This window comes from Mustela nivalis, assembly GCF_964662115.1.
Source record: "Mustela nivalis genome assembly, chromosome: 5".
Lineage (NCBI taxonomy): Eukaryota > Metazoa > Chordata > Mammalia > Carnivora > Mustelidae > Mustela > Mustela nivalis.
This window is the reverse complement of record NC_139024.1, coordinates 55,073,628-55,092,589: the sequence shown is the minus strand read 5'-3', so window position 1 is coordinate 55,092,589 and position 18,962 is coordinate 55,073,628. Positions and strand designations below refer to the sequence as shown.

The 18,962-nt window shown below is 38.0% G+C and overlaps 2 protein-coding genes across 9 annotated transcripts in view; one reads left to right on the top strand and one right to left on the bottom strand.

Annotated features, from left to right (window-relative positions):
* LOC309864650 (uncharacterized protein) overlaps positions 1-6,957 on the bottom strand; it is a gene marked incomplete at its 5' end in the record, with an annotated part of 31,601 nt that extends 24,644 nt beyond the window's left edge. For 2 of the 3 annotated variants that reach the window (XM_082730339.1, XM_082730340.1), the window contains 3 exons: positions 2,932-3,051; positions 4,100-4,260; positions 4,799-6,957. In XM_082730339.1, coding sequence (XP_082586465.1) covers positions 6,403-6,957 — 555 coding nt within the window. In that variant the 3' untranslated portion in view covers positions 2,932-3,051; positions 4,100-4,260; positions 4,799-6,402. Of the gene's footprint in view, positions 1-2,931; positions 3,052-4,099; positions 4,264-4,798 lie in introns of all 3 variants that reach the window. The other variant, XM_082730338.1, reaches the window with a different exon arrangement.
* Positions 6,958-7,378: 421 nt separating this feature from the next.
* Positions 7,379-18,962, top strand: part of STXBP5 (syntaxin binding protein 5) — a 175,984-nt gene continuing 164,400 nt past the window's right edge. For all 6 annotated transcript variants that reach the window (XM_082730336.1, XM_082730334.1, XM_082730332.1 and 3 more), the window contains exons 1-2: positions 7,379-7,537; positions 8,814-8,911. In XM_082730336.1, coding sequence (XP_082586462.1) covers positions 7,385-7,537; positions 8,814-8,911 — 251 coding nt within the window. In that variant the 5' untranslated portion in view covers positions 7,379-7,384. The remainder of the gene's footprint in view (positions 7,538-8,813; positions 8,912-18,962) is intronic.

Genomic DNA, 18,962 nt, shown 5'->3' with positions numbered 1-18,962 from the left:
GAGACTATGGGTGTGTGAAAACAGAATAATTGAGTGAAGTAAAAATAAGATAACCATGAGGCCAGAGGTTACCTAAAAGGTGAAGATGGTTGGCCCAGAGCTGGAGGAAGCAGATACAGTAGTGCCCCCAGCCCTCGGGGGAATTTTTTCCAAGACTTGCAGTGGATATTACCAAAGCCTATATATAATGCTTTTTCCTATATAAAAATACCTATAATAAAGTTTAATTTACAAATTAGGCATGGTAAGAGATTAATAACTAACAATAAACTAGAACAATTATAAGAGTACATTATATTAAAACTTATGTGAATGTGGTCTCTCAAAATTTCTTACTATACTATACTCACCCTTCTTTTTTGTGATGATGTGAGATGAAAAAATACTTATGTGACAGGTGAAGTGAGATAAATGATGCTGGCATAAAGTATCCTTAGGCTACTCTTGACCTTCCTATGTTAAGTCAGGAAGATCATCTGCTTCCCACTGTGGTTCACCAAGGGTGACTGAAACACTGATAAGGGGTGACTCTTGTACCAGAGTTGTAGGTTTGTGGACACATTGTTAAACTGAGTGTATGGTGTTGGCTAAAAACACAGTCAAGGAGTCCGTTCTGAGTTTAAAGCTAGATACCTTGTCCTGTTTTGAGGAACTCCATCTTTGGGGTTGAGACTGTGTTTACCCATCTATAGAAAACCTCTGAGAGTTAGTATACCTTGCATGTTTTCATTGTTAGTACTCTTCTCTTGGCTCTGATAGGTCCTTGGAGAGAGGATTGCTCTTATTCTCCTTACGTTAAAGTTTTTCTTTTGATCCTTTTTGATTTCTCAAGTGGCATTCCTTTTTTTTTTTTTAAGATTTTATTTTGTTTATTTGAGAGAGGGAGAGAGAAAGGGTGAGAGAGGCAATAAAGAGTGAGAGAGAGCAAGCAGGAGTGGGGAGAGGGGTAGAGGCAGAAACAGACTCTCCACTGATTGGGGAGCCCAATGAAAGGGCAGAAAGAAAGAAAGAAGAAAGGAAGAAAAATAGAAAAGAAAGAAAGAAAGAAAGACAGAGAAAGAGAAGTTAGCACCTAAAAGTTCTATAGCCAAATGACTATGAGACGTGACACAGCTGTGTCCAGCCCACAACTTGAGATGGAAGGCCCTGTTACACCAGTCAGCTGCAACGGACACTGTCTCACTGGGCTGCCATGTCTAGCAACTCTGTCTGAGGGAAAAAGTGTTCAGTTTTCTGCTGGTTTGTAGAACTTAGTTATTGACCTGTTACTGAGTAGTGTTTAATTAAAAAAAAAAAAAGAGAGAGAGAGAGAGAGAGATACTTATCTCTGTTAAAGGAATACATTTTAGAAGTATTATGATATACAATTTTCTTTTTTGTGTGTGTGTTGCAGGTGTTCGAGGAGGCTTGGGAGAGGATTCAAGCAGAGTGAAGCAAAAGGAAGAAAGGGGGTGGAGTGATTTGGAACATAATACTAACTTTAACTGCTTTTCAAAGCTTTTTCAGTCACTGCAGTGTATGAACCATGAGTAATGGCATAAAGTACAATAAAGTACAAACTTTATTGCTAGTTCTTTAGTTCAAAAACCAAATTATAAAGAGTTATTTGAGGAGAAGAAGAATTGAACTTCTGGCAAAAATTTAGCAAAATGCTCAAAATTTTTGCAATAGTATTTAAATCTTAAAATAAGGTACTGAGATTGAAAATATGATGAGTATCATTCTTTAGTTCAAATACTGTGCCCATTGTAGAAATAGCATTTGAAATATATGACAATTTATTGAGGAACTCCTGATTGCCCAGTGTCTCAGTTTTAAGAATCTGACAATATTTTTCACTCATATTACATTAATGCCTCATATTTTACATTTAAGTATTCATTTTGTTTAATTAATTTTGTTTTGCACTTCTGGAATTTTCTCTTCACTTGAACTTACTGGTCTTTATCTAGGCATTTTTTCATATGGTTTAATGATAGTCCTACAAATAATATTAAATAGTGGTGGGGAAATTTATGAAATAATGAAAGCTCACTGCAATCTCCCCTATTTGTTTTTGTTAAAAGGCCAGAGCCTGACAAAAAGCACAGTGTAGTGGATCCTGCTTGTTTCCAGACATGACTTGTTTATTTAGCTGATGATATTTGTCCAGTCTCCTCAGGTACAAATGATAATAAAATTATCTAGGATTCATAAATGTGGAAATTAAATTGCAACACCACTCTTCAGAGTGCTCAGGCCAAAACTCAGAGGCATCATCCTTGTCTCTTCCTTCCCCCCATACCGTCAGCAAATCTTCTTGGCTCTAGCATTACAAAACAATCCAGGGGGATGCCTGGGTGGCTCAGTCAGTTAAGCATCTCCCTTTGGCCCAGGTCAAGATCCCTGGGTCCTGGGATCAAGTCCTGCATCCGGCTCCTTGCTTAGGTGGGAGACTACTTCTCCCTCTGCCTGCTGCTCCTCCTGCTTGTGCATGCTCTTTCTCTCTTTCGAGTAAATAAATGCAAATCTTATAAAAAATATGATTCACGATCTGATCCTTTCTCACCACAGCCACTAATTTTAACCATTCCACCCTAAGCCACCAACTCCTTGCCAGATTATTGCAGCATCTTTTTAACTATAGGGAGAACTGTGAGGTAAAATTATCAGTAAAAGATGGCTAGAGTATGTCTGTATTTCTTTATATTTGGGGTAGGTTGTGTCTAAATTTGTATCAGAATATTTGACTCTAAAAACCAGAAACCTGTTCAAACTCATTTATACAAAGATGGAAAGAAAGAGTAGCCAGATTTCATAAGGAATAAGCACTGGGAAAATGGAAGGTCAGGAATGGGGACTCTGCTCTCCACTTCTTTATAGAGTCACTTCTCTGTAGGTTGTGTGTCTGTTTCGTTTTACCATGTGCCAGCTAAGTCTGGGCATACTTACCTTCAGTCCCAGGTCCACATAACTTCCTAGTTCAGACTGATTAGCATTGTCTGATTCAACTCCAAATTCCCAGAAGAAGATGATCTCTTGGCATGGCTTACTTCAGATGTTTGCCTTAATCTGTTTGGATAAGAATACATGATTATCTGGTCAAAACACCTGGCCCAGCAATTTAGGAGGTCTTAGGGGACCCATTCAGAAAAGGGGGCCTGAACTAGGGAAACTCACTAATTAATATCTCTGCTGCAATTTACAAATAATTTAAATTCAATATTGTGTTAAATAGTATGGTGAATCAATTGCTGTCACACATATTTCCTTTGGGATTCAAATAAATTGAAATGAAGTGGATATAAATAAAAGCTAACAGGTAAGGCAGATCTGGTCTACTTCCAGAAAGTTTTTGCTGGTAATATAATTTCTCATTAAAATATTTATTTTCAGTGTCTATTTTATTCCTCTTGATCAGTATCTAGTGGCTCCTATAAGACCAATCACAGAGCTTTTGTTAGCCTGGCATGGTAGATTTTAAACAAGGCAACAAGGAGTGGCAGATTCCAGAATGTTACGAAACTTTGGTCTTTGGCTTTCCACGCTGAGTAATTTAATGAGGTGCTTTCCTTTTCCTATGTCAATTTTTCTTACTTTCTTTCTTTCTTTTTGTCTTTTTATTTTCATTGTATTAGTTGAGTATTGTTTCGAGTTGTATTGACTCAGGTAAATGTAATATAACTATAATTTCTCAGTGGTATATACTATTACATCATCATCTCCTGATCCATTCTTCCAGTTGGTAAGAAAGAATTCCATTTGAGAGAATGTTGCTTGCTGAAAGGCAGAAGCTACTGAATTGTTTGGAATCAACACACTGATTCATTCATTAAAACAAACAAAAATTAATCTTTGTTGAGAGATTATTAAGGGTAAAACTTCTTCTGTACTAAACTTAAAAATGCATAATATAAATTTAAATTTTAATCATTTTATTCTTAAAATTTTAATTAATTTGATTCTTAAATTTTATATCATATTATTTTCCAATTTAATTTTAAAAATCAACTGATTTTTAAAGACAATTTTTAAAGACAAGAAAAACTGAGTCTGAGGATCCATTATTTTATTTTTGCTATCATAAGGTAAATATTTTGGGGGCATTGTTATTTTTTACCTAATAGAATTCTGGGTATGTCCTGGTCTCCTGGAGCTTGAAGAGGACGGATTGCAAGTTCACAAAGCTAATCTCCATTAGCAGGTTTGTTCCACATTCATCTTAAATGTCATGTGTCTCTATGAATTGAAGTTTTGGGAATGTCAGGAAGAATTCACAATCTGCTGAGAGGGATGAGGCATGAAAATCAAAACAAAAATGATGAAGTAAAAAATGGCTTAAATTGGTGATCTCTTGAACTCCCTTTCACCTCAAGGTACCCTGATAGTAGGACGGAAAAACTGACATTTTTGAGTTTCTACAGAGTGCTAAGCAACCCAGTGCAAACTACATTTGTTTTTAGTTTACCTTCACAAAACCCTAAGAAGAAGGTAGTATGAATTTCATTTTACATACGAGGAATCTGACTCTTAGGAAAAGTAAGGAATTTGTTCAACATTGCACCTTATCACCAAGGCCTGGATTGAAATCCATGTCTGGCAGACAGAAGAGCCTAGCATTTTTCCACTGCACCACAAATCCTCTCAGCAAGAAGCTGTCCCTTCTCAGAAGAGTTTTATAAATTTATTCCAAATTAAATAAAAAGGTGGATCAAAAAATTACGTGGGGCAAATGATCTCTTTTGCAATTTTCCTCTATGGAGGTTTTGGTATTTTTTTAAAAAGCTCTCCAGGTACTTTCGATAACCTCCCCACCTACCTTCCGATCCCCTTTCTCCTCTTCACCCGGGCAACTCCTATTCATCTGGATTCAACTATGGTGTGTTTCTCTGGCTGGTTAAATTACTCTCTTTAGTCCTTGTGCAAGATTCCATCAGTGGACTCATCATATGGTTGCACGCTTTCTTTTTATGTGAGGTTTTCCCCCTTTAGACTGTGGTGAGCTTGTCGAAAGCCAAGTATTGGTGTTTTTGTGTCTTCGTAACCAAGCACAATGACTCAAACTCAAAATGTGTTTCAGAGAACTAAATTAGTAAACAAAAACTTTAGAGCCACTTGGAAATAGCTTAAGAAATCCTCCAAAATTTGTTTTATTGTCCGTTGTACCCAGTGAATTAGCTGAGTGATTCAATAAATAATAAGCAACAAAACAATTTTACAGGTTCCAAGGGTCAGGCATCGTCCTGGATGCGGAAGCTCCAGAGAGAACTACATTTCCCAAAATCCCTAAGCCCCACTCGTAGTTGGTTTGCTGAATGTTCTTAAAGGCCGGTCACGTCAACTAATAGCGTGGCGAGAATTTCCCCGAACGGGTAGGAGGCGGCCAATCACAAAGAAGAGGGCGGGCGCTTCTGATTTCGGTTCAGGAAACTCGTTCTATCCCTTCCTTGCCTTTTCGCAGGACGGTCGGAGGCGAAGTTATTAACCTGAGAGAGTGTTCTCCATTCCCACCCGCACTCCACGAATTAGAAATAGTCTATGCGTTTTCATCCTTCCTTCCGTTTTCCCCAGTTACTACGTCCTTTCCAATCAAATGCCTCTTGCTTCCCATTCACCTTTCTTGAACACGCTCTCCGGGAGGGTCCCCCTAAGCATGAATCTCTACCCTTCCAAACTTGAGCCAGACATTTGTCCCTACACCTCCCAGGGAGAGTGTGCCAGTGGAGAAGCGGAAAAGTCGGCGCAAAGACTTCATCCTTCCCTCTCTTCCCCTCGCAAGAGTGGAGAGGCTATTGGGGATTACTTACTGGATAATCGGCATTACAAGGCGGATTGTAGGTTCTGAAAATGAGTGGCAGTGCGGTATTTACTTCCACCTTGGCTCCCGCCTCCATCCCCACCCACCCGAGTGCGGACTGAAGCCAGGGCTGGTGTGTCACCGGCCCGGGCAGACACCCAGCCTTGGACCGGCTCCTCTCTGGCACGCTATTCCATTCCAGCAGCTACCTGCCATGGCCACGCTTTAATGTGACCGACAGTAACAGATTCAAGAAATGATCCCCCCCCACCCACCCAACTCCCCGGTTTATCTCCTTTCTTTTTCTAGTACCTAAATCTGTCATCCTTTTACCACAGTCATAAACGTTGTCTAGAAGCTCTTTTTCAAAAATGAGATCCAAAACAATCCCAAACAAAGCCCATCACTACAGCAATATTGCAGCCAGCAGCCAGGAGCGTGTACCTCGCTGAAGGGTGAGAGCATAAACCCCCGCTTTAACGACCGAATTTAAAATAAAGGCTTCCTGCTGCTCGTTAGTCAACATTTTTACTATCTCAGCTGCCGGAGAAACGGCTGCATACTCTGGCCTGACGATTGGGGTGGGAGAAATTTAACCATGGTCTGGGATTTTCGCCGAGGGTAATTTAAGCCCGAGCTCCACTCAGGCGAAGGGGGCACACGGCGGCAGGGGGGTAAGGCGGCGGGGGCGGGGGGGGCGCGACAAGACGGTGGGGAGGGAGATGCAGGGCGCATGCGCATACTCCCCAGCCCTGCTCCGCGGAGGCCCAGCTGCCGCCACCGCCGGGGCCGGCGCTGTAACCGCGGGTGCCGCTGCTGCTCGGGGCGGGCGTTGGTGTCGTGTGCCGAGGCACCCTGTCAGGCGAGAGGGAGCTGTGGGGCGGGAGCCTGGGCGGCGGCGGCGGCGGCGGCGCCTGAGGAAGGCAGCGGGGGCTCTGAAGGAGCGAGGGCGGGCTGGTCCGGCGGCAGAGAAGCGAGGCGGAGAGCGCGGGGACCCACCCCGGGTGCCCAGCGTGTGATGCCGGCCCGGCAGAGGCGCTGAGCTGCGGGGAGGCCGAGCGGCGGCTGTGGACGGAGGGCCAGCGACCCCCGGGAGGAGGAGGAGGAAGCGCAGGAGCGGGAGGAAGCGCCGAGGGACTGCGGGGCCGGGGCGGGCGACGAGCGGCGGGGCCGCGGGCCATGGACGCGGCGGTGGCGGCGGGGGCGAGCCGGGGCGGCGGCGCGGCGCAGAGTCAGCCTGCGGCCAGGTGAGGCTGGGCAGTGCGGGCTCCGGGCGCCGCTGCCACTGCTGTGCCGCCGGGCCGCGGAGCGAGGCGGCGGCGGCGGTGGCTGAAGCGGCGCCACAGCTGCCGCGGCGAGCGGCGGCGGCCTCGGAAGAAGAGGGGTCGCCGCCCGGGGTTCTGGTGGCCGCTGCTCTTTCGTCGTCGCAGTATTTCCTGTTTGGATTATCTTGTGCTTCTCCCCAGCTGCCTCCTTCCCCTCACACTCCCACTCTGCCCCACTCCTCCGTGTCCTCGGTGGAAGCTGCCCTCGGCCCGGGCTCGTTTCCCGCGCCGGGGGACGCCCCTTGCCTCCCCTCGCGGGTTGCGGGGGAGCTCCGCCGAGACCATGAGGAAATTCAACATCAGGAAGGTGCTGGACGGCCTGACCGCCGGCTCGTCCTCGGCCTCGCAGCAGCAGCAGCAACAGCAGCACCCGGCTGGGAACCGGGAGCCCGAGATCCAGGAAACGCTCCAGTCCGAGCACTTTCAGCTCTGCAAGGTGAACGGAGTTCGCAGCCCCGCGAAAATTGGGGTCGTTTTAGGGGGCGGCTCGGGCTTTTCATGGGAGTGCGAGGGAATAGAACGCCAGTAATAATTATACCTCGAATGAAGGGCTCGCTCCTCCTCAAGCAAACATTTGCTTAGTGGGTTATTTTGGAGATTGACATCATCTTACTCCTTTCGGGCTTTTTTTTTTTTTCCTTTCCCCTTTTCACTTGCAGCAGTCATTTCAAGGTTGCTTCTCCCGTATTTTACTGACCTTTAATTAGTATTCTTAATAACCTTAGAGCCTTTGTATGCAAACATTTTAATGTAATTCACCAACTCCGAAGTTTCCTTCGGAAACGGTGCCTAATGAATTATTGTTCATCAAAAAGCCAAACCAGTTCAACTGGATATTTGTTTCTCACCTTTCCCTTAAAATGTGGTAGGAAGCTGAAAATATGAAATCACAGGGTCCTTTTATCGCTATGTTTGATTAAAAAGTTGGTACTGTGATTTTTGCCCATTAATGGCACCATTCCCATAGCGGTCTGTAATTCGGAAAGAATGATGCAGCGAATTAATTCACTGGCTGCTCAGTGAGAAATACAAATTTGTCTTGATATTAATACTTGGCCATAAAATACCATGTGTTTTTATGTCTAAATACACATTTTGCCCTAATGCCCTAAAATTAAGGGTTCTATAGCAAAATGCAAAAATATATGTACTTATTTTCCTAAGTTACAGTTACAGTTGCAAAATTTGGGGATAGATGTTTGATAATTGCTTTACTGAATCCTTGACAAAACATTGTAGGACAGCCTTTTTTTTTTTTTTTTTAGCAGTATTTGTCATTTAGCATCTGCATAAAGTAGCAAAGTTATCACACTTGAAATAAAGCATGAATTGCATTTTTACATTAATTTTGAGAATTTGTGACTACCATAACTTTAGTATTTTGGTTTCAGACATGATAGTATAAAATGTTAATAAGAAATTTTCTTCTATAGAATATCAGTATTATGGAAAGTTAGAAATTAAAATGTAAAATTGGGAGAGATATATATTTATGTATATACACACACTTTTTAAAAAAATTTCAGGTTCTATGTAAATAAGTTTTGTTAATATACATTTATAGGGTTTTTTTTTTTTAAGGTAGGAAGTGCACGTGTATGGGTTCTGCATCAATTTTAATTGGTTCTAGATGCTAATGCCTCTGTTGACTTTTCTGCTTTTGAATTCTGCTTGCTGCCTTCGTTGCTGTGATGTCATTTGCCCATCCATAGACTGTTCGCCATGGATTTCCCTATCAACCTTCAGCCCTGGCCTTTGATCCTGTACAGAAGATCCTGGCAGTTGGAACTCAGACTGGTGCTTTAAGGCTGTATCCTTTCATTTAAATCGCCCCTCACCAGCAACCAACTTTTACTGTATTCTCTGCAGTCCTTCTGTACTGCTATTAGTTGCTTTTCCTGTTTTAATTCCAAAGAAACGGTGTGGTGAGATATATAGATATATATACCATGAAATCATGTGGTATTGGCTTTCCCCTTGATTATACATCTATTCAGGCTATATGTTGCTGGGGGTGTTTCTTCATCTCTAAGTTTATAGTAGCTAAATATGTATCCATGTAGAGTTCTAAAGTTTTGCTGTAGTAACTACTGTCTTTGTAAGGAGCTAGAAGTTTCCAAGGGGAAATCTATCTGCTAGTATATACTAGGGGTATAGGGGTATTTTAAATGGAATGTGGCTTAAAATGAAGTTTAAAAGCACTAGTATAGGATGCACCTTAATTGCTTTTTAAAAATATTGGGCATTGGTAGATACTGAATTTATGACTTACCATTCCAGTGAATTAGAGATTGAATTTGATTTGGTTGTTTCTGACTTGCCCATTGAGAAAAAACATTAGAAGACAGATCCTGTTAATTAAGTTTATATGAATAGTTATGAAGAGTTGATATTTCTAGAAGTTTTAGAAAATTTGTTAGGGTAATGCAAATGGATAAGTGTAGTCCCTTTTGTAGCCTCCATTTTTATATGTATGTAGAAACTGTTAAGTTAGCTGTACTCTGAAGCATTGGTATAAGGAGAATTACTTTTCCTGACTGTGCATGAACCATAATAGTTTTGTCATAGCATAGCATAGTTTTTCCAAATACCTGTTCAGTTTTTTGGTCTTAACAGTGGAGAATGCTTCTCACTTTTATACTATTGAACTTGAAATAAAATTGTTTGCTTTTATCGTGAAATTTAACCATCCTTAACTAAAATGCCTTTATTTTTAAACTTAAAACGCAAGACTTTTAAGAGCAAATGCTTTGTTCTTTAGGATATCTGTTTCTACATATGAAGTAATGTGTTTGTAAATTAAAAAAAAAAAATCACTGTATGATCACAATAGAATTACTATTGTCAAAAAAATAAAGAGAAGGAAGGAGCTTTACCCCTCACATTTTAGGTTTATCTGGCTCCTGTGAAGAGGGGAGGGGAACCTGCATTTTAGTTAAACATATGCCTTGATTTTCCTTATAATTTTCTAAAGTACTGTATATGGTATCAGGATATGCCTCAAGTTTCACTTATGATTAATGATATTAATATTATTATTAAATAATATTTTTAATAATATCTTTCAAAATACTTAAAAAACTTTTCAGGTAGGCCATTGATATATATTACTGCGTGAAGTCTACATTCATAGTAAATACCAGTACTGTGGACATTCCTGTTAAAATGGTAAAATCTGACCAGGCTAGATCTGAATCTGTGAATTTCTAAGAGTATGTCTAAAGGGCTCTTGCCCAAATATCTAGATATTTGAGACTAGAATATTTTTGGCTGCAAGTGTTTAGTTGTTTTTATTCCTAAACCCAGTGATCGTTACCTTCTAGTTTACGGTTCCTATTTTAGTCTCATGAAGATGGGACAATAATTTTAATTTTGTCAGTGTGGGTACTAGGTATGCAGCAGAATTCCATATGGTGACAAGAATAGTGCATTATTGGATCTAGATGGACTGTTTGGAACTAAAAGCAGATTTTTGTTGTTGTTCTCCTCCCCTCCCCCCACCCCACATATCATTACTGGATTAAAAGAAAAGGGAAAAAAAAAGAGTTATATCGGTTATTTTTAGATTCTGCTTTTCTTTTAAATGGGTTCAACTTTTGCCATTGTCTAAGTTTAGTCTCAATTTTCCAAACAGCAAGTCTGCCCTTTTTATTTTTAATATAAGTACCACTAGTGAGTCCAATTTTATAAAACCAAATGTTTTCCTTAGACAAGACTGTTACCCTTAATGCATTGAGTAATTAGCAAGTTGATGCAACAGAATTAAAATATAGGCCTGATTCTAATTGCCAAATAAATGTAAGTATCGGGTGTCCAGAATCCTCACTTGTACATGAATTGCTTATATGTTTTAATAGCTAAACACTAAATGAAAGTGAACATGTAATTATAGTTTACAGTTATACTCTTTTTTTTGTTTGTTTAAATTTTAGAATATCTCCTACTGTATTTAGAATGAAGTCAGGAAAACTACCAAATATGTTTTTACTTTTTAATGAGATTTATGTGAACATTCCATAGTGATAAATTGGTTTGCCTACCAGTGATAGCAGCTAGTCATTTCTTCTGTTAGGTTTAAGTATCAGATAAGCTTAAGAGCTTTATTTATTGTGGCTTTGATTTATAGAAAATGACTAAGACCTTTTTATTTTCATTTAATATAAACATATGTAATTTAAGATCTGTATTTTTCTGTTCTTTATTATTTTCAAAGCTAAATTAAAATCAATAGTTTCTAATTTCAAAGCTCTCTGGCTTAACATGCAGACTTACTACACATATATTCTGTTGCTCTTGTTCTTTTATATTTTTTGCTGTTTCAGCTGACTTCTTTCACTCCTTTATTTTCCTCTCACATTAGACTCTTGTAGCCTATAATAAATTTGTCCTAAAATGTGTCTTGGAGCAGAAATATTCTTGTAGATAAAGTTTTCTTTCCTTTGATTGTGGAGCAGAAACGAGGAGATGTTTTCAGAAGTAGGATTGGGCTATTAGAACTTGCATTACAGGTCTGATCTGACTAATAGAATGTCTTCCTGAATGTTAGACTATACTAAATTAATCTACTTTGAGGTATAAAAAAACTAGATGAGAAAGTTACATCTGATATCTGTATTATAAGGTAAGAATTAGTGAAAATCTGAATTTTTAAATAATTTTCTAACTATTAATGAGGCAAGATATATTTAATGTGTCTCTTGCATTAATGTATAGCTAGTGAATGATACTGTAAGCATGCTTTGTGTTCATTCTTCTTGGTTACTGAAAACAATGTGAGGTTGGAATGCATTTACTGATAGGAAGCAGGAAAATGTAATTTTATATACTAAGTCATATAGCTGTGATAGGATTTAATTATCTTTTTGTCATGTAGAAGTAGGTATAATATGATTTTTATGATTAATCTGGGTTGAAAATTATTGGGATACAATTTCTAATTATCTATTTTCATATCAATATCTAGAAAGGGAAAAAAGGTTTTAACTGAAGAATGAAGGCATTTCTAGAATGTTATTGTTGTCCTTATCTATACTCCTGGTTTACTAGTATAATTTTGAATTACTGAAACAATGAGGTACCCTGGCCTTTGTAATGTTTTTTGTCTGAATGCAAGGAAGTCATGTTATGTGTGACTATTTCAAGGAATAAGCAGAAAAATGAAACTTCAAATTTATTGAGTTTTTAAAAAAATTATATGAATTTTTATAATTATCAGCATTATTTAAGAACCTCATTTATTGTCTTCTTAACTTGCGGAAGATAGAGTAAAATAGGCAATCTCTGATAAGGCTTGGATTGGTTTTTTTCCATATATTTTAAGGCATAGATTGTCCTCTAAACTGTAGTATAATGTAATATTGTTGAGTGCAGGCTCACAAGTTGATTTTTGTATGTTGGAGTTCATTTAACCAACACTTACTAAGTGCTAACATTGGATTATAAACTGTGGCCTGAATTCTGTTTCTTTTCTTGACACTAAGGGAATGAGGTATCTTTCAATTTTTTTTTTTACCTCCCCTTTTAAAATGAAGATGCTGTATTCTTCAAGAAACAATTCTTTAATTCCCAGTGGCTGTATATTGTTCTAGGTGAGTATTCAAAAAAAAAATGGAGAACGTGATGCTTCAGAAAGTTTCCAGCCCTAACTAAAAGACCAAACTAGTTAAACAATTGAGTTTAGAGTATTATTTAGGACTTTACTGACATTCTGCAAAGTCAGATTGCAGGTAAAGTCATTACATTTGATGCCACATTAGTAGATGGGGATCACATAGAGTAATAGGGAAGACAGACTGGGAAAATTATTCTAGGCAAACAGTATGGGCAACAGTAGAAAAGTGAATTATGATAGTTAAGAGGAGTACTAAAGAGACAGTTTGGAATAGTGATGCTAATTGAATTGGAGACAGAAATGGGAGCCAGTTGATGGAGAATATTGAATGTTAACCTGAATTATCTTGATTAGTGTCTCTCAGTAGTGGTAGCATTTTGGACTGGATAATTCAGTGGGTTTATCCAGCACATTGCAAGCCATTTAATATCTCTGGCTTCTACGTACTAAATGTCAGGGTTGCCCCTGCTGTCAATATGGCAGCTTAGCCTCACATAGTTCCAGGTGTTCCCTGGACTTAGCCCAGGTTGTTCACCAGTTAAATAGGATAATAATCCTACTGAGGTCATGAGGTTAGTATCATGATTAAATGCAATAATGCATATGTGTAGCTTTTAAGGCCATGCAGAGACAGTTTGGTGAATACTCAATATATGATATTTTGAAAGTTTTTATATTAGTTTTAATATTAAGGTCCTTCATTACTTCATTTCAGCAGATACTTCTTGAGAGGCATCTGGGTGTCAGGAATTATTTAAGAATGCCTTAATTTCATTTATATTTGTAGCTAATGCAGTCATTTTAAAAAATCTTGAAAAAGTACTATTCTTTTTTTCTTTGATTGAAATGGCCCTGTTTTCCTCAGTCAAAAGGTTGCAAAATTTCTATTGAGACATAATGGGATAATCTATGTGAAAGTTTCTTGGGCATAGTAGGCAGTAAATGTTTAATAATTTTGCACTTGTAAGATAGCATTAGAATGTTTGACTTGCTGCTTAGTATTTTTATTTTGAAAACAATTACAGTATTGGAAAAATTTAGGAATCTGATTTTTGTTCAGATTAGTTCAAAGTGAAATAGTTTAAAGTGAAATTTAGCTAGAATTAAGCCAGATTTTTATCTCCTCTTCTCTGCTGCCATCATTTTTGTCCATGGAAGAATTCTAGTCATTTGGAATTCTAGCTCCAGAGGAGAAACAAGGACTTTGAAATACTTTTACTTCTCAACTCTTAGCTCTTTATTAAAGAGGACTTTGTATAAAAGGAAGAGTGAGTACCGTGTCAGCAGTAGGTTGTGATTCTCAGCATGAACTACTGCAGCGGGAGGAATAGGCAGTTTTACTTTAGAAACGATGCCTGCCTAGAAGCAGTTACTTTGCAGTGAATTTCTTTTTGAGGGAAACAAGGTATGATAGAATCTGAATGGAATTGAAAATTAGTAGGGAATCAAGTCTGCTTAGTAAGCCTTTCTTCCTTAAGTAGATGGATTTTTGTTTGGTATTCTGTGTTTTCCATTTGTTTTTTAGTATTATTTACCTTTAAAATCATAACCTGACTTTGCCGTCCTGAAGGGAATAGATAAAGGAATTTTCAAAGGATCATTTTATCTTTAGAAGATTTGTGTTCTGGTCTTCAAACTAATTTTGGTTAAGCTAGCTAAAATTTAGTCTGGGCTTCAGTGTCCTTTCCTGTACAATGAGGAAATTGGGATGCATGATATCTCGAGTCTTTCAGCTCTAGGATCTTAGAGTTTCTTTTTCTGTGGAAGATTTGGGAATGCTCTGAATCAGTTCCATCTAGGCCATCTTCTGATTGATTGTTCTGAGTACCTGTTAAAGAGGATAAAGTACTGGACTCCATCCCATTGTAGGGCCCTTTACTTTGTATCCATTGATTGCATTCAAAATCCAAGTCTGTAGCTACACAAATGTAAACGTTTGTTTACAAAAGGGAGCAGGAAAAAGTATATGAAAAACATGCACTTTTTTCATTGTTGAAATACAACTCACGTTGGATACTTAAGATACTAGGATTGCATTTTTATTGTATAACAGTTGAAGTCTCATTATGACATAGGAAACGCGGGTATTTTAAAAATACTGTTAACTGAGTTTACTTTCTTTCCTTTCTTGGGTGTAAATAGTAAGGATATAAAATCAAAATGAAATTACATAAAATTAATAATGTAAAACTCAAGTTTTTACCAGTAGCAGATGGGCTTATTAGAAAATGAAAGAGAATTGCAAGCTGGAACAAACTGCTGCTGAAAAACTCTAGGCAAGTGCAGGGAACAAAGGACAGGACCCTTTTTTAAGGAGAAATGGGGTAAGTTGGGAAGGCAGTTAGGAAGTATCTGTCCATTTGAGTAAACCAGGAATTCAAAGTGTGGTGGCTTCTCATTGGTGTAGCTGTTGCCTGGGGAGGTGATGAGGAAAGTGTCGCCTCCTTTGGCTGGAGTAATAGAGTAGTATCCACTGCATGGTCAAGTCCATCTCTTCCTTTTAGCTCTGCAACTAACCAAAAGCGGTAGGGGCATGAGAACTCCCCTGCCAAAACCTCCCAACATCTATTTTAGTGAGATTTCCCATTACTAATTTTCACAGTTCCTAGTCACCTGATTTTATTAATTTTTATATAAGAGATTTAATATAGGGATTATTAAATTGCTGGTATATAAGTTGAGTGCTAAATTTGGTAATTGTTTAGTTACTTGGAGTAGTAACTAGTAATGTACATGTAGGTAATTGGACTGTAGGGGTATCACTAAATGAAAGGTAAGCTTTGGTTGTTTTTGTGTGGCTTTAACTTCATGTGTTGGAATTGACACATTATTTCTAAGAAGAAAGTTAATAATGAGTTTCAGTATTGTTTTGTTTTATAATGTACAAATGAGAACTTCTTGCAGTGGTTCCACATTGTATCATCATTAGAAGGTTTATAGTGTCTTGGGATTACAGATAATGAAATGTTTTTAGTTTGACCTAAACAGATCTGTTGAGAATGTAACAGAATAATACATGGAAAATGGCATTTTACTGTGTATGACCTTTTATGTTTGAATGGTTTTTATTAATATAGTTACCCACTTTTGGATTTAGTAATCCTAGTTGCTTGAATCTCTTACTTGTGTTTCATTTTAAAGAAATTTTGGACAGTATTTTGTTTACTGCATAACTTTTTCTTTTTTGGCTGTGGAGGGTAAGTAGGGGAAAGAATTGTTGACACAGTTTACTTCTTACTACTTTCTGTTCCACAGAGGGCCATTTGTTTAGTGAGCCCTTCAATCTAGAATAATTTTTCCCTGTTAAAGTAATTCTTACCTTTAAAGGTCAGTGCCTTTGTCTTTGTGATTATGTATTTGATTTAATTCCATCCCCAGTTCCACCCATGTAGCCATCTTTCTTTTAATTCAGCATTTCCACTCTACCCTTCTTTATAAGTAATATTTAGGCATTTTTAGATAACCAAAATTATAATTTGAAATTATAGCTATAATATTGAGTGGTATTTTCTTTTAAAACAAATTGTCAGAAACTTTACCACAAATGAGAAGATACGGTGGAGTTTAAAGTGATACAAAACAATTAACTAGTATCCTTTGCTTAATCAAGAGTCCAGAATCTGGACAGTAGTTGGTATATAATTCTAAAATCACAACAGAATAAAGAAATAAATAGCACAACAGAAGGAACACAAAGTCTTTTTTTTTTTTTTTTTTTTTAAGATTTATGTATTCTGGAAGAGATGGGGGGAGAGAGAATTCTGAAGCAGACTCCCTGCTGAGTGTGGAGTACCACAGATAGCTTGATCTCAGGACCCTGAGATCAGCACCAGAGAGTGGCTGCTCAACAGACTGAGCCACCCCAGGTGCCCCAGGAACACACATTCTTAAATGATTAACTTAATATGTTCTCTACTAAATACCATATAGAAGATGGGTGTGTGTGTGCTCTTGCATGCATTTAAAATAATGAAGACCTAGATTCTTAGTTCAGGAATCAGGGCTAGATAGTAAATATATTAGCTTTTTAGTTTCTAACACAATTAATCAACTCTGCCACTGTTGCACAAAAGCATCCGTAGACAGTATGTGAAAGAAGGAGTATAGATGTGGGGTGCCTGGGTGGCTCAGTGGGTTAAGCCGCTGCCTTCGGCTCAGGTCGTGATCCCAGGGTCCTGGGATCGAGTCCCGCATGGGGCTCTCTGCTCAGCAGGGAGCCTGCTTTCCTCTCTCTCTCTCTCTGCCTGCCTCTCTGCCTACTTGTGATTTCTTTCTGTCAAATAAATAGATAAAATATTTAAAAAAAAAAAGAAGGAGTATAGATGTGTTTTAATAAAACTTTGTTTATAAAAACAGGCGGTGGACTGCATTTGGCCCACAAGCTAAAGTTTGCCAGTTTAAAATCCCTGTTTTAATTCATCAGGCTGCCTTGCTTTTAAATCCATAGTGGCAAGGAACACTCAGGAAGGAACCACGTCAGGCATTTTTGTAGTTAATGCAAGTATAATTTGTGAAACTTACCAGTTTAAGTTTAGCATTTTATTCATAAATGGAAAATGGTTTAAGAAAAAAATTAGTAATTCTAAATGATATATAGTACTTCTGTATGCCAGGTTAAAACTTCTGTAAATATTTTTTGGTCCTATGGAAGAGGCTTTTTTTTTGGATGGGGTTAATATGATAATGAAGATGCTTAATTAGGTGTCTTTCAGGGGCAGTTTAGTAATCACTTTTGTTAATAAAGTATTCAGCTTGTTTGAGAACTTTACTACCCAATTTTGCTTAAAAATGTTTGCATTTGTAGCTTTTAATATTTTTATTAATATTATATAGAAATGTAGGTACATTTATATAGGTACTTTTATTTTTTTTTAAGATTTTATTTATTTGAGAGAGCGTGAGAGAGTGCACAAGCCATAGGAGAGGGGCAGAAGGAGAGGGAGAAGCAGGCTCCCTGTCATGCCTGGAGCCTAACTTGGGGCTCTGGATCCCAAGACCCTGGGATCATGACCTGAGCTCAAGGCAGATGCTTAACTGATTGAGCCACTTAGACTCTCAGAAAAATTTTAAAGATAAAAGTGAATGTAAGCACTGTACTAAAATATTGCCATTTTGTAATTGTCTGCAAATTTTGATTAAAAAATAACCAATTTTCATTTGTGAAAGAAAACAACCTGAAAAATAATGTATTAAAAAAAATAATGTATTTAAAAAAAAAGAAAACTCGTAAAGTTCCTAGAAGCAAGTTCAGGTGCATGTTTACGTTCTTTAGAGTTGAATATATTGCATGTCCCTTGGGAATAATGTGTGATACTTTAATTGAAAACTGAAATCAGATCTGCTTTTTGAAAAATTTTTATAGTTGCTCACTAGATCATTTTCAAGTAGCATTAAGTAAGAGTATTTTGTTCAGTAAATAAGGCTAATTTCTACCTGATTCCATTTCTCTAACTGGTGTTAGTCCTTTTGGAAGTTGTTACCGAAGACAAATAAATGAAGACATGCTCAGGGTATTTCTTTACTGGTGCTGTAATTTAAAAATGGATGTTGAGGGCCTCCTGGCTGGCTCAGTCGGTATTGCATATGACTCTTGATCTTAGGGTTGTGAGTTCAAGCCCCACATTGGGTGTGGAGCCTACTTTAAATAATAAATAATATTAAAAATGAATGCTGTTCTAGAGTAACTTAGATTCCCTTGGAATGGAAAATATAAAGGGGTTTTAACTAAAAAGTGGCTAATATTCTTGGTCTTGTAATTCTTCATTTGAAAATTAAGGTTTGCTTAGCCCATGTTATTTGTAAAATACATAGTCTTAGAAATTATATGGTAGTTACCGTTTACATGAGATTTTTTAAATTTTAAAATAAGGATTTTGTATATCCCTAGTTTAAGTTTTGTTTGTTTCCCTTTCAGTAAGTGCTATCTAGAATTTTTGAAGTTTTCTTGGTGAGGTTGTCTGTTGAGGAGTGATTAATCTTACCCTTTCTTGAAAGTACATAATCTTTTCTTGTAAGAGCAGTACCTCTGCTTTTTCACAGCAGTACTCTGCCAGAGGTGACTATAAATCTAGTGGCATCAGCTATTGCAATACTTTCTGCTAAATTGCTTCCCTTTTGTGTATTTTTTTTCTTTTTGTCTTTTGAAAAGGAGAAAAAGTGGAGCAGACTTTTCCATCTATTCAGTGTCTGTACTGTATTTTTCATAATAGGTTGTATTTTTCTTTTAAAATTCACTTTGCCATACTTGAGA